Source organism: Eumetopias jubatus, unplaced genomic scaffold (genome assembly GCF_037043125.1).
Source record: "Eumetopias jubatus isolate StellerSeaLion01/CBP00866 unplaced genomic scaffold, mEumJub1_p1.0 scaffold_2, whole genome shotgun sequence".
NCBI lineage: Eukaryota > Metazoa > Chordata > Mammalia > Carnivora > Otariidae > Eumetopias > Eumetopias jubatus.
The window spans coordinates 118,417,596-118,433,143 of NW_028274808.1; the positions used below are offsets into that span (position 1 = coordinate 118,417,596).

The window sequence follows — 15,548 nt, forward strand, 5'->3', positions numbered from 1 at the left end:
AGACACAGTAAACTGAAAGGATTGTACCTTTCATAGACAGACGTAAGGACAGCTATTAATGTAAGAACTATAATATACAATAAAACTAAATAGACTCAGGCTAAAAAATTATAAAAGTTTTAAAGATTCTCCAGTAAGTTTATTTTGCAACTTTTTTGTATTTTATCTTTTATTGGCTTACACTGTTACAAAGAGAAAAAATGTATATGATTTTGAACACTGATTTATCATTTTAATATGAATTCAGATATATTTTATGTTTATTTCTAATTAACCTTCAAATTGCAGCAGCTCAGGAGTTTAGTATAAGTATTCTTGCCACCCCATCCCACCCTGTCACTGAGTCAAAGAGTTCAAGATACTTTTACAAAACACACCTAAACAAACACAAGCCTTTTGTAAAGTAAAATTTTTATAATGTAAATAACTGTTCCTTTTTGGAACTTTCTATATCCAGTTCATGTCTTTTCTGAAATTGGGATATTCACACTTATTAGACACAGTCTTTATAAAGCAAAGCATTTATCTCTTTAAAAACTCAAGTAGTTCTTGAGAGCAGTATTTTTCTTATTGATCTGAAAAGAAAGGAGTGTGGACGGCCAAGAGGAAAAATCACTTCAAATGATCAAAACAGAAGGGGACTGAAAAATAATATATTTAATAGTATATGTAGGGAGAAAAACTTTAAATGTAGATTCTATAGAAAATATTGATATCCAAAGGAATAGCTTTGGACCCACTGTCAAAAACAGATTTTTCTCAGTTAAAACCAAGAGTGTTGGTTTTATTTAGGAAGATACATTAAGTCTTTGAAGTAAGAATGAAAGGGTTGTACAATTTAATTTCTATATAAATGACTGTTTGAATATACAAAGTATCAAATATAAACAGTAGTGTAGCAAGAAAATAAATTGGCAGAAATAATTACTCAACCAGTAGCAATAATTAAGACCACCATTTGAAAGATCTACACACAAAGAATGAAAAAATATTGTTATAAGATTTTACAGCACACAACTAAATTCAATCCTAAGTCATTACTATTATACTTCTTTCTTCTTCAGTATTAGTGGACCCACATTATCTCCTGTCAATTCATTGTGTTTATTATGTGAACCATCACAGGCAGGAAACTAGAAAGGAAAAAGAATTACAAGTGTTATTTTAAAAATGATTTAATAGGTAGGAATATTTGTGAAATGCTCTTATAAAGAAGTATATAACTTTCAAAAAAAAAATCATCAGATAGCTTTCCGGAGTAATGTATATTCTGCATCTAACCTAACTCATTCCAATCTCACAGCAAATCTAATGATTTTAAATAATGTATTATTTGACATAGATTTTATTTTATCTTGAATTATTCCAAGAGTCAATAAAATGGGTTTAAAGGAGGATCAAAAAAAGCCCTTGTTCTCTGTGGAACCCCAAATTAGAGCTCACCTCTTCATTTATTTAAATTAGAAAAGAATGTACAGTTGACCCTTGAACAACACAGGTTTGAACTGTGCGGGTCCACTTAACTGTGGATTTTTTTTTTCAATAAACACAGTCCAGTACTGTAAATGAATTTTCTCTTCCTTATGGTTTTCTTACCATAGGAAGAGAAAATTTCTTATTTTTTTCTCAGGCTTACAATAAAGTACGTAATACATCTAACATACAAAGTATGTGTTAACTGAGTGTTTATGTCATCAGTAAAGCTTCTGGTCAACAGTAGGCTATTAAGTTTTGGAGCCAAAAATTATACCCAGATTTGACCGTGCAGGGGGTGGCTGCCCCAACCGTCACGTTGTTCAAGAGTTGACTGCAACTTAAATTCAAAATACATTACTTCATGTTTTCTTACCATAAAACTCACACATACTATAAAATTTTTGAAATTTAAAAATGCATTTAAAAAAATTCACTCATAAGTTACAATAATAATTTTGATCTATTTTTCTTCTGCCTTTACAATGTGTATTCCTTTTTTAAAAACCAAAATTGGGATCATACTGTACTGTGCTTTTCTTATTAATTACATCATGCTCTCATGTCTTTAAAAACATGATTTGTATGGGGCGCCTTGGTGGCTCAGATAGTTAAAGCATCTGCCTTCGGCTCAGGTCATGATCCCGGGGTCCTGGGATCGAGTCCCACATCAGGCTCCCTGCTCCTTGGGAGCCTGCTTCTCCCTCTGCTTCTCTCTCTCTCTCCCTCCGTCTCTCATGAATAAATAAATAAAATCTTAAAAAATATATATTAAAAAAAACAACATGATTTGTAATAGCTTCCTAATATCCCATAATTTGTATTATACCATGCTTTAATCATTTCCATTATCAGATCCAAAACTTTGCTATTACAAAATATATAAAATGTTGTGATGAACACTACCGTACTTAAAACTTCAAATAACCTATGATCATAGTACTGGAAGAAAACAGATCTCACCAGCTACTTATAATACTCATCACTCCATACTCCTTATTATTTCCACATTAAAAGTCATCCATAATTACAGGTGCCATTTATAAGCTCATCTATATATAAGGTACTGTACATACAGCATCTCACTAAATCCTAAAAAATGTCTATGATGGTAACATATTATCAGGGAAAAAATAAAACCCTGAACATCAGAGATTAAAAATTAAGTAACCTGCCCAACCAAAGTCATACTATCAGTGGCAGACATCAGCTCTGAAGCATCAGATTTCTATCCTTCCTTGCTGCTGTAACATTTCTAATGTAGGTAAGTATCCATCATAAAATGCAAAACTTTAACTTAGGCATATAGATTTTCAGTACCGAACCCTGTGGAAAAGCCGTTCATCTCCCAGAACCTCAAAACTGATGATTTTAAGAAGCAGAACAACTTTAACTGCATGGTGTTAGAGTACATGTGAGTGCACATCTTACCGTCTTAGAACGCCAACACCTACAGTAAGCTGCTTTGGTGAGACACAGATCTTCAATGTTTATTTCATTCACCACTTTGGGATTTTCCTTTTGTATTTTAAGATTAATCAAGCTATCCTTCTGTTGTTTTTTCTTCGGAAGGAATGGACGAATTGCGAGGTAGCCAAGCAGTGCAAGTACACCGAGGAAAGGCAGTAATCGAAGCCATTCTGAAACTGAACACGTACGGATTTAACAGTGTGCGGCCCTCTCATAACAGAACTCAAACAGCACGTGTCATCCTTGAGCTTACTCTTTACCTATTCTTTACTTTTCACGTTAATCTCAAAACTAACTTACCTATAACACTATGTATAAGTAACACAACAAGCCACCTATACCTGAGACCACCTTGTTTTATCTGTGGGCTAACTTAAGACTTGTAAAACTGGGACACATAACTTTGAGAAATAGATCCTGTGTCAAATATCCTATTTCATTATCCTCACACTAAGTATATTTGTGTTTATCTTTGTTTTTATTACAGGAATAATGATCACCACAATTACAAACAAAAGTGATATATTTTATAGGTTTAGAAAACATTTCTGCCATGTCTAAAATCATATAACAGGGGCGCCGGGGTGGCTCAGTGGGTTAAGCGTCTGCCTTCGGCTCAGGTCATGATCCCAGGGTGCTGGGATCAAGCCCCACATGGGCTCCTTGTTCAGTGGGGAGCCTGCTTCTCCCTGTCCTCCGGCTTGTCCGTGCGCTCTCTCTCTAATAAATAAATAAAATCTTTAAAAAAAATCATATAACAAAATACCCAAGAATGAATATTTTTACCCTTGATTTAGGATTTCAGACAGAACATGTCTTCAGTGCTTTAATTTACATTTTTGGTAAGACATAGTGATTCCTTAAGAAATGTTGTCTAAAAGCTATTATTTTAAAGAACTAATTGAAATTTTCATACACTGAATGTTCTCATTATTAGATACATCTTATTCCCTAAGTGGTCATTAAATGCCTTAGGAGTACTGTCTTGGGGGGGGCGGGGGGTTAGGGAATATAAGTAAATAAAATGGTCCCTAGATCTATGAAGACAAACACATGAGGAAACCAAGATAAACATTTCAGCATGCATTCATCAAATGCTGGCTGGCTAGTGCCATGCTTCTGCAGAGAATCCTTTGTTCTTAAAATGTTATCCTTTGACAATCTTCACTGGATGCTTACCTGATATCTTGCTAAGCACTGTGTAGAAATAGCTTAGTCAAGAAAAAAAGAAAAACTAAAGATTATGTGCCAAGGCATGCTAATTAATGTTAACAGACTACCCTAAGAGTACAATTGTATTACCTTATTTAACTCTGTTAAGCTGTGTTAGTTCAAACAGCTGTATTTGGTAGGTACCATTATTATTCCCATTTTTCATGTGGGTAAACTACAGCTTAATAAGCAGGTTTAGTGCAAGACAATAAATCCATAACCTGTTCTCAATCACCACGAATCAAATCTAACAGATTTAAAATTTTATCTGTTCTTCTCTTGGTAAAACTACTCCCAGAGATAATTGTTCTTACTATTCAAGTATTAAAAGAAAAGACTGGCCTTATACCAATTCTTCTAAAATGAAACTACCTTTGATACAACACCATGCCAAAGGTTTGTTATGAGCTCTAAATGAAACAACCTATTTATATACTATGTGTATAGAACCTAACAGTGCCTAGCACAAAGAAGATACATAATAAATAACTTTTATTAATAGAGTATGGAGATTGGTAGCAACTCCTTTGGAAAAATATTGCCAACTCAATTTGATAACAGTATATAGTTGAAATCTTTGGGGATATAATTTTTTAGTTGCCAGAATGAAGCTCTGTAAAGACAAGGACCTTGCCTGTCACGTTGGCTGTTTTATTCTCATAACCAAAGTGGAGACACTCCATATAGATTCTTTGAATGAATTAAAGTTCTGGAAATGAAAAGAACTGTTTCTTGGGGAGAAGGGGTCTATCTATAGATCAGTTGTTGTCGAATATAGTAGCCACTAGCTGCACTGCTTTGATTTGTACCTGGGATTTTATTTTAACCAGGTATGGTAAGATGACAGACAAGGAGACAACTACCTTGAAAGAAAGGTTTATTGTTTGTAATTCCCAGGAAGGGGTACACCATGCCACACAGGGCCACATAGGTTAAGTACCAGGTTTGGTCAGGAGGAAGGCAAAAGGAAAGCACCAGCACAAATCTTTATTGTGGTTTCCATGGAAAAGGCGAAGGAATAATTTCTGTGGGCTCTGGGCTACTGCGGTAGTCCCTAGCTGTCTAGTACTTAGCCCTGGGTGATTAGGGCAGGAGAAATACTGGGTGCTATGTGAGAGGGAGATAAAGGAGGTGGTTGGTTTGCATATGAAAAGTGTGTTCAGAGGCAGGTTGTTTACTATCTCTAGGAATTAGCTACTCCTGGGAAGGTGCAGGTTATTCTTGGCCCCAAGATGTCAAAGTATCATAAAATATAGAAAATAAAAAACATGGTTAATATACACATACAGCTATTAACTTTAAATACATTAAAATTAAGTAAAATTCAAAATTCAATTTCCAAGACAAACTAGTTACATATCACCAGCTCAATAGTGACATAGTACCAGTAGCTACTATAGCTGACAGCCCAGAGATCATTTCCATCATGTTTTTTGGATGGCACTGCTATAAACCATTGTTTCAATAAAGCAACATCTCTATAGCATGGCATGGCTGCTTTGACAGCTTCAGCACCCATCTCTTACATACTTGAAGCCACCCAAAGCTACTACTACTACCTAGTAGCTGCCTTCCTGTGTTCTTTGCCTAAGGAACTCCTGTCTTTCTACCTCTAGTCTATTGGACTAATTTGTGTAGACCCCTCAAGATTAGGGTCAAATATTGCCTTCTCCAGAAGTCTTCCTTGATTTCACAAAGCAAAATCAATCACTTCCTCCTGTACTTCCAAACACTTTTTGCTCATGCTTCTTTTATCACACCACTGTCTGTCATCTGCTTATAAAGCTGACTCATAAGCCTGTAAGAAAAGGAGCTATGTCCTTACTACTCTCCCTGACACAAAGTAGATACCTCATAGGTGTTTTATGAATGACTTAAATGAATGAATGCAGAACATAAATGTCAGGCCCTTTCTCACTCACCACATAGTACTGTAATTATTTATTTACACTTATCTTCTAGATTTGGCAATGAATGTCTGACATTGCTTATTGACCCCAACACCCAGTAAAATATTTTGAAGTAGTATTCAGTAAATGCTTATTAAATGTAGAGTAACTTTAAATATTATTCTGTATATTACAAAATTAAAAAGTCATGAGAGGTTAAATGACTCAAAGTCAAAAAGTAAATAAGTAAGAATTTAAAGATGAAAACTGTACTTAGATTCCTAAGTTTAGCATTTCCTGTCCTAGCCCACAAATCTGAGAATAAATGGCGTTAATACTTTTAAAAAAATCTACTTCCGAAAATGTTGTTCTTTCAACATACTTAATTCCTCAGTAAAACATTACTCTGTGGTAATATGGTAATAAAAAGTACTATTATCTCCTACAACAAAGTAATAATTGATACAACAGTCTGAGTGCAATCAACTTTTTGAAGGTGATAAACTTCAATTTAACTATAGAAAAGCATAATAAAGAAAAATAACAGCCTATGAAGCTTAATTAAATCACTTTAAATATATTTTAATATAATTAAATCACTGCAAATATATTTTTAGTGAACAAATATGAAATACAGAAAAATCAAACAAGAAATTAAAAAAAATTTTAAGAATAGCTATTTCCTATGAACCTGCTTGATATATGTTGAGCTATCACAGATATTTTAGATATTCTGAGGGGAAAACTATCATCTCCTGTTAGGTATAATGTATATTTTGTACAGTATATTTTTTATTTTTATTGTTAAGAATTATCAAAAATAGCATTTATTTTACAAAATTTAGAAAAGTATAAAAAATAACTTTAATCCTATCAGTCAAGAGTTGGTAACATTTTACTTTTGGTATTTTTTGCTCTGTAAATATACGTTTTAAATACTCAAAAGCCAAAATTGAGACCATGTTGTATATACAGTCCATATCTTAGTTTTTTCACTTTATATGAGGAACATTTCCCAATTTCTTAGCGTCATTTGGAAACATGAATTTTAATGGCTACATCCATCCATCGTGTCCCCCAATCAATGTAAGATATACAAAAGCAGACACCTTATTTGTCTAGGTCACCACTATATCCTCAGTGCCTAAATAATGCTTGCTTCAACTTATTTTATATTGAGTCCTAATTTATACTTTAGCCTGTTGAGCTCTGAGTTAAGTGTTAAATTTGATGAGTTTTTACAACTATATAGACCTATAAACACCACCTAAAGCAAAATACATGGTATTTCCATCACTCTAACAAGTTTGCTCTTGTACAATCCCCTCTTTCTGAGTTCTCTCATCAATTTATGTACTTAATAGATATTACTGAATTAAGAAATCTGATCTCTTTGCTATTCTTAAATAATTCCTTTTTAGTTTTTTACTATACAGTAAGTACCCATAACGTGGAGACAACGGGCTAATCCAAGTGTAGCGGCTTTCTTATTTGTCTCTATGTACCCAGTGCTCTCAGGACAGTGCCTTACACAAGAGCAGGATTTCAATACCTAACAAATTCACAGTTTATCTGTTGTATAAATCCAGATTTTCATATACTCAGAATTGGGTTTCTTTGGTCTATAAATCAGAACAACATAACTCAATCATTTGTTCAACAAGTACCCATCACATCCCAAATATTGCATTAGGTGCTGGGGATTCAGCCTGATGAATAAGGTCCCTACTTTCATAGGGTACACATTTTAGAGGAGGAGATAACCACAAACAAGTAAACAAATAAAAAAGCAAGATAATTAGACTATAATAAGAGCTATGAAGGAAACAAACAGGATGATAAAAGAAAGAGACTATCCTAGGGGCAAAGCAGTAGACTGCTACTTTAGGTAAAGGAGACAGGAAGGGAAGAAAGATCTTTAAGCCAAGACCCAAAAGAAAAGCTGGGGGCTCAAAGACTTGAGTAAAAAACTTTGAAGGCACAAGGAAGAGTACACGTAAAGAAACTTCCAACTTCATTGAACTGTTGGCAAGAATGAACAAATGAAGTTGGAAACCACTCTGTAAAAACCACTGAGCACTATGCAAAAGAAAGCTACTAATGCATTCTGAAACTACAGTTATGTAAATACTGGTCTCCTCACCCACTCTCTGTCCTCTAACAGAGACTTATACAAGCCAAGACTTCAATGAATTTTAACTGAATTGAGTCTGTACTCCATTAAACTGGTATTTAAGGTAACTGCCATTAGGTATGCACTTGTTTGCCTTTGTTCAAGGCTTATGAATGATAACAGTGTAAGTTAATGGACAAAAATTCTTTTTAAAATATTTAAGAAAAAAACTTTAAGCACCCTCAAGAAATATAAAACCTCACAGATTAGGTGATATGACAGGTGAAGATACAAAAATTACAAGACACAGTCCCTACCCCAAAGAAGCTTTTCATCTAGTAAGGAATACAGATCTATAAAAAAGGATTACAGTACTGTATAGTATGTGCAATTATAAATAAGCAGTACAGAAGACATGATTAACTCTGTAGGGATGAGCAGACTTTACAGAGAGGATCTGGCACCTAACCAGGTTTCTGAAAGATGAGTAAGAGTATAGGAGTCCACAGGCTTATGGGAGGAGGGGCTACATTTCACACAGAAGAAACAGCAAAGGTAGAGGCACAGAGATAGGAGGTGCATGAAAAGTAAGCACCGCAATACTGCTGGAATATGATGAAGTAGGAAAGGGACTGTAGAGGTGATCAGGTGCCAGATGATAAAATTCAACGAGGGGGGGTGGGGCGCGCCCAGGTGGCTCAGTCGCTTAAGCGTCTGCCTTGGGCTCAGGTCATGATCCCAGGTCCTGGGATGGAGCCTGCTTTTTCCTCTCCTTCTGCCTGCAGCTCCCCCTGCTTGTGCTCTCTCTCTCATTCCATGTCAAATGAATAAATAAAATCTTAAAATAAAAAAAATCAACAGGTAGGTAATAATCTACTCTGTACATAAAAGGGAACCATTGATATCTCTGAATATTAATGTCAATGGAAAGCTATTCATTTATGAAATCAGATGGAATTATGCTATCAGACAGAAGATGGACTGGTGGAGAGACAGAGGTCGGAGCAGAGAGGGCTGGTAGTGTGCAGACAATGTTAGAAATCACTGAAATAATCCCCCCCAAAATCATGCAAACTTATACTAGGCAGTGGCCATTAAAGTAAAGAGGACAACGCATGGATTCCCTAAAACTGCCTGAACAGTGTATGTGTGCATGCATTTTTTGAGGAGATAGTCTGATGCTTTCACTGGGAACACTGAGTAGGTCTGTGATCAATCTGCACTCGCCTTGAAACTTAAGAACCACGAACTCAGGAAGTAAAATCAATAGGATTGGGTGAGTGATCAAATATAGAGGAAGTGAGGCTCCTTCATGATTCCCAGATTTCTGGTTTCATTGTCTGGATGGATGGAGATACTGGTCTCTAATTTAAAAACAAAACAGAACATAAGAAGAGCAATTTTAAGCAGGAAAAGACCAGTGTAGTGTTGTAGAAGAAAGGGGAAAAGATGAGGTGTTGACATCCTTAAAGAATATAAGGGAGAAACTAAAGGTCAATAGTTACCAGCAAAAAATTAGGGATACTGGTGGACGGCACAAGTCATAGCTTTCTTTCAAACAGTGTAATAGTCCAGTGTGGAAGCTGCTCTGCAGAGGGATACTGGTGGACGGCACAAGTCATAGCTTTCTTTCAAACAGTGTAATAGTCCAGTGTGGAAGCTGCTCTGCAGAGACTAAAAGATACCAACTCTCTCTGCCCCCTCATCCCAGAAAGACAAGGAAAGATAGAGAAAGAAAAGATAACCACTGACAGAGCTACAGGCAGGGGAAGTGACTCCCTCAGGGAGAGCTCTGTTTCATTTAAGGCAGGGAGGTGTGTCCATGAAAAATTATGAACTAGACAAGCCAGGAGTAGAAGATAACAGTGTGAGAGATCAAGGGCTGGAGAGCGTGGGGTGTAGGTATTTTTGGCTATAATTAAGTCAAGTACATGGAACTGGCTGACCTCAACATTCAATCCACTAAAAAGGTACCCATTTAGGCAACATTTTGCTTACTCATTTGAATGTAAAAGGCTTAAATTTCCTTAAAATTTTTCCTTTATTTCAAAAAAAAATTTTTTTTTTACTTAAGACCTTCTTCCTCTACCAGTGAAATTTTCCTGTTTCCAATTTTTTTAAAACACCTGTTTCTAAGTTAAAAAAAGAAAAACCAGACCACACTAATACTAAAATACCAAGAGGAGTTCTAAATGTGTTTTGTAATATTCTACTTCCCACTATTAAGATAAACAACAGACTAAGAAGGTAGAGTGAAACAACCGGTACCATCAGAGAAACAAAATCTACACAGAAAAGAACATTTCAAAGCAACATGAGTAGCAAGCAGTTTTAAGGTGAATTTCCTGAAAGTTAGACACTGTTAAAAGAAAGTATCTCCTCAGAGAAATAGAATTCAGTTTAAGACAGGAGAGATTCAAACTTTTATAAAGACAGGCTACCTATCACACCCTATTCCTGACCAAGATATATAAACAAATAGTATGTTTTTATCATTTGTAAAAGCACAGACACACACAGATCTCAATGAGGAATTATATTCTAAGAAACTAGGTCAGACTTTTGCCTTCTCAAAAGGTGGCATATATTGATACTATTAAAATAATGTTGGGAACATCGTTGCTGATAAATTTAGTAACATATTTTCTTGGTAGGTAAGACACAGAAATGATTTCTATTTCTGAATTGTAAAAAGAGGAAAGTAAAATATTTTCAAGGGACGGTTTTACTATTACCACTTAAAATCTAATACAGACTGTTCAGGACCAAAGGCCAATAAAATGAAATTAATGATCAATTTAAAGACCTTTTTTCCATTCACTATTATGAGTAGAACAGTGTTTTGGTATCTAGAACACTTCCTTGACCAAGTACTTAATAAATACCTGATGACTTGAGAAATTTTACACTGCAAAGTAGTTAGATGGCAGAAAATGTTTTAATGAGACCGAAATTGTTCTCCACAAAGGCTAGTATAATCTTTAATTCTTTAATTACACTGACTTAAGTAGAGTTGGTCTAACTAGGAAGAGGGAAAAAGCTTTTATAGTCCTACAGGAACTATGTAACTATTTTCCCAAATTCTCAAAAACAGCTTTTTAAGATAAAATTCTTTGATGTTTTAGAAATAATCTCTATTTACATATTAATAAATGCAACTTTCTAGTTTGAACTTAATAATTTCTTATATATCTCTACTGAGAAAACTCACTTTTTGTTCCATTTCTTAAAAAAAAATTGTGGTACATTTTACATACAATAAAATAAAACAAATCTTAGGTGTTTAGCTCTGAGCTGTGACAAATATACCCCAGTAGCCTCCACTGAAAATGTAAAAACATGCAAAATACTCCATCACCCAAGAAAGTATTCTCCTATCCCTTTCTAGTCTATCTTCCCACCACTGATGTCTACAACCAAAGCTTTTTCACTCAACATAAAGTTTTTGAGATTCATCCAGTGGATCCGTAATTCATCCCTTTATTGCTAACCAGTATTCCACTCTGAATATACCATAATTTGTTTATCCACTCTCCTGTTGATAGATATTTTGGTTGCTTCCAGTTTGGGGCTATTAAAAATAAGGCTGCTATAAACATGCTTGTAGAAGTCTTCTTATGGACATAGGTTTTCAACCCTTTTCCACTTCCAAATTATTCGTTCAAAATCGGCCCTTTCTGGATAAACAGAGCTAATGCCTTTAAAGCTGTCAGCTCTGACATGTTTGTGCTACTCTGGAAAAGATACTGTCTTGGGATTCACTGCTTTATCTTTAGGAGCAAAACCGTTAAGTTTCAAAGAAGCAAACAGGGTCAAGGAGGGAAGAGCTACTATATTCAAAGTTTCATAGCAAGCTTTTAAATCTAGAAGTAAACTGCTCATGACTTTTGAATAGGAAGATTTTGTTCTATTTTAAACAAGGAAAGCTTTTTTAAAGGTCAAAGTATTAGAATAGACTACACTTCCAAAGGGCGGAATTATACAAATTTATCTTAAAAGAGACTCACTGTTAAACATGTGACCTAAACAAAAATAGGTAAGTTGTTTCTGATAGATAAGGACTGTCTGTAAATACTGTATGGTGATTAAGGATCTCCAAGTGTTTACTAAGAATGCAGAGTCATCATGAGAGAACCAACTGCTTTAAAAAAAAACCACTAGATGAAAATAGGGAAGAAAAAACAGGCAATAATGTAAGCGGTAAATTTGTTCTAATTTTCAGATAGAAAATGAAAACACTTTTGGTTTCCTAGACATTTTAAACATTTGCTGAAAAGTGATCTTCTAGGTTATTTCAACAAAAGTCTAAGTATGGATTCTATAAGTAGCTCAATCAAGACAGATAAATGTAGTTAGCTATTACAATCTATTCTGAAGGGAAGACTCAAGAGTGGAAATTGGTCAGTGAGAATTTTATTCCATGGTGCTCCAAAACAAATTCTGCAACTGTTATATTGTCCTTGTCCAGTATGAAAGAGACTACCTCATTTGTTCATAAAGCAGTTATTACAAACATGTTTCCTAATAAGCAATACAATGAGAACTAAAATACAGACACATTGTAATGGAACTTAGGTGCATGTTTTTAAGATATTTATCAGAGCTGTCACTATTTCTGAGCATCAGTCCTCACTTTAAGAGGAAGTTACTCTGTTACTGATTTAAGGGAGAAAAGGTGTAGGCTGAGGTTCCTTAATGCCTTTAACAGGAATTAAATATTTGTTGACAGTGGAGATTTTCAAGAAAAAAAAACAAAATATGCTTCTAAAATCTAGCCACTCAAATTATATACTTTCTATCTGTTCCAACCACACTCTATTTACAGAAAATTGAAACTAATATAAAACCAGCCACCATTGGAATCAACACACAAAATTCAGGTTATACTGGACTGGGGTAGGAGTAAGGGGACTTCTTTCTTTCCCGTTAAAAACTTGGCAGTTAATTTGGGCAAATTATTAATATAAGTTGACAAGTGGGAAATAATGTCACAAAACAATCATATTCTTCTGACCTGGTATTACCATTTTGGTGAGTACGTTCAAAGGTATAATTTAAAGGAGAAAAAGAAACCCCTAACAACTGGTATAGGGCTACTTAACCACTGAACATTATGAATAAAATCTATATATGCACAAACATTCCAAATTTCCAGCTGCAGGGGAATGGTTAGGCCTACCGTGATGTTAGTCTAAAACAGGATTATATAGTTGTTAGAAAAAGATAAGGAATATATTAAAATATGGAAAGTACTAAAGTAAAAGCAATGATAAAGGGAAAAAAAGTCAAAATTTTGTAGAACGGCAGAAAATCTATCAGAATAATAGGATCAAAAGAAGACTTTGATGTTTCTAAATACTTGAAACATTTTTTCTCATTTTATGTTACTTTTATGCTGATTATGATGTTTAGATGTTTCTTTTAATGTTAATTATTCAATTACCATGCTTTCTATTCAATTACATGCTTCCTACTAAGCCATAATTCAAAGAATCTCTAGGTTTGGAATGTCATCTAATTTACCTCATCTAAATCTGTCTACTACCCGACTCTGCCTTTTTTTTTTTCTTTTTAAATACTATCCCTTCTTTAGGGATAGTATTATCTTAAAAAACAAAAAAACAACCAAACAGAAGCCTTCTGTGTGTTGGGGCTGAACTCTATGTCCAAATAATTTTCACTAATTTGGTCCTAGTTCTGTCTTTTGGTCCACACAGAATAAATCTATTCTTCTTCCACCAGTAAGCCTTCCAAATGCTGTTTCATGTCAGCTACCATAGAACTCCAGAATGCTCCAGGCTAAGCAACCCTATTTATCTCAAAATTATCGTAATTCATGTTTCATTCCCTGACATTCAGGACCTATGCGTGCAAAGTTTGCCGAATCAATATGGTTTTCTTCCCCCCTCACCATCCTAGTCTCAGTCTGATTGACAAATATCCCGCTTACACTGTAACACCCAAAACCCTACAAATTCTTCCAAGTGTTGACTGCATTATGGAAATTTTCGTCCTTTAGATGTAAAATCCTGAGTTGTGGGTTCTTTTTTTTTAAGAAGGGATCTTAAAAACAGAATGCTACATATATTCATTAAATTTCCTTATCTAACATTTGGTCCATCGTACTAGCCTTTGAACACCTTCTGGCTAACTTATCTTTCCTCAACTCAAGTTACCTTAACTACCTCCAGGCCCACAGTAATGGAGTTGACCTCAAATGCCCCCGGGGTAGCTCAAGGCTTCCCTATGGGAGTGGAGGTTAGTCTCTAATTTTGCTACCGAATAAAATTGCCATACACATATTGCGTGTATGACTGTGTTTCTCTCCCGCCCCCCCACCCCCAAACACTCACACGCTGTGGGTTAGAATCCCGCTGAGAGCTGGGAATGCCTGATTCACAGAGCCTTAGATAACGATGACTTATCCTACTTTAAGATAAACAAGCACACTGCAGCGACCGATGAGAGATGAAAGATATAGGCCCGCTACCAACTCAGCACTTTCTCTACAAAAACCTGGTCTCCCATCACGAAAGGACACGGAAGAGCCATTAGGACAAGGACGAGAGGAGGAATCACTTGCGCTCCCACGGCGGCTGCGCCGGCGCGCGCCCCCACCCTCTGCGCACAGGGTCACGGGGTAACGCGCCACACGCTAAGCCCCGCCCCACCCCTTGGCCCGGGGAGGTTTAGACCACCCCCCAACTCCCACCTTGGGCAACTTGCAAGCATGGGGACTGGCCGAAGGCGGGGATTACCTGTGAGCCGGGCAAACCCGGTAACGCTCTCGGGGACAGGAAGCCGCTTTAGATACGCCGGGAGCTGCACCTTCACGATGCGGGCCACGCTCTCCAGGACCATCCTTGCCAGCAGCGTCCACTCCTCTCCCAGCCCGCGCCGTTCTCCGGCCGAGCTCTCGCGCCTGCGCCGAGAGCGGAAGCGGCCAGCGGGCGTCGCGGCCTGGGTCCCGCGGCGGGCTGGAGGGGGCGGTGCTGGGTGCCCCCGGAGGAGAGGTTGACCTGCTGGGCTCCGATTGGCAGCGGGCGAGTGACGTGCGCGCCCCGCGGACGCCGAGGGGGTGCGCGCGGCCGCGAGATGCGGAGCAGCGGGAATGGATGAGGAAGGAGGCCTTCCGTGGATCTCGGTTTTGAAGAGGGCCTACGTTCATGTTGGGCCCTTTACATCCGTAGACGCTCGAGGCCAACAGAAAGGATACAGTGTCCGATGAGATAAAGCATGTGAGAGTGCTTTGTAACCGGAAAGTGCCTTTCAAAAGTGAGTTTCTCCTGGCGTCGCTTTTTTCTTCAGCCCCTCTCGTCCCGGCCCCTTCTTCCCGGAACCGGTCGGGTGCCATGGCCCTAGGATTGCATATTCACCAAGAGCACCCTCCG

General features: G+C 36.7%; 1 protein-coding gene across 1 annotated transcript; it reads right to left on the minus strand.

Moving 5' to 3' along the window:
- Positions 1 to 108: 108 nt before the first annotated feature.
- CISD2 (CDGSH iron sulfur domain 2) lies at positions 109 to 15,112 on the minus strand. The gene is made up of 3 exons (XM_028091228.2): positions 14,916 to 15,112; positions 2,905 to 3,119; positions 109 to 1,133 (listed from the first exon to the last, which is right to left on the minus strand). The coding sequence occupies exons 1-3, from the start codon at positions 15,016 to 15,018 to the stop codon at positions 1,044 to 1,046; spliced, it is 408 nt and encodes a 135-aa protein (XP_027947029.1). The 5' UTR covers positions 15,019 to 15,112; the 3' UTR covers positions 109 to 1,043.
- Between the last annotated feature and the right edge of the window lie 436 nt (positions 15,113 to 15,548).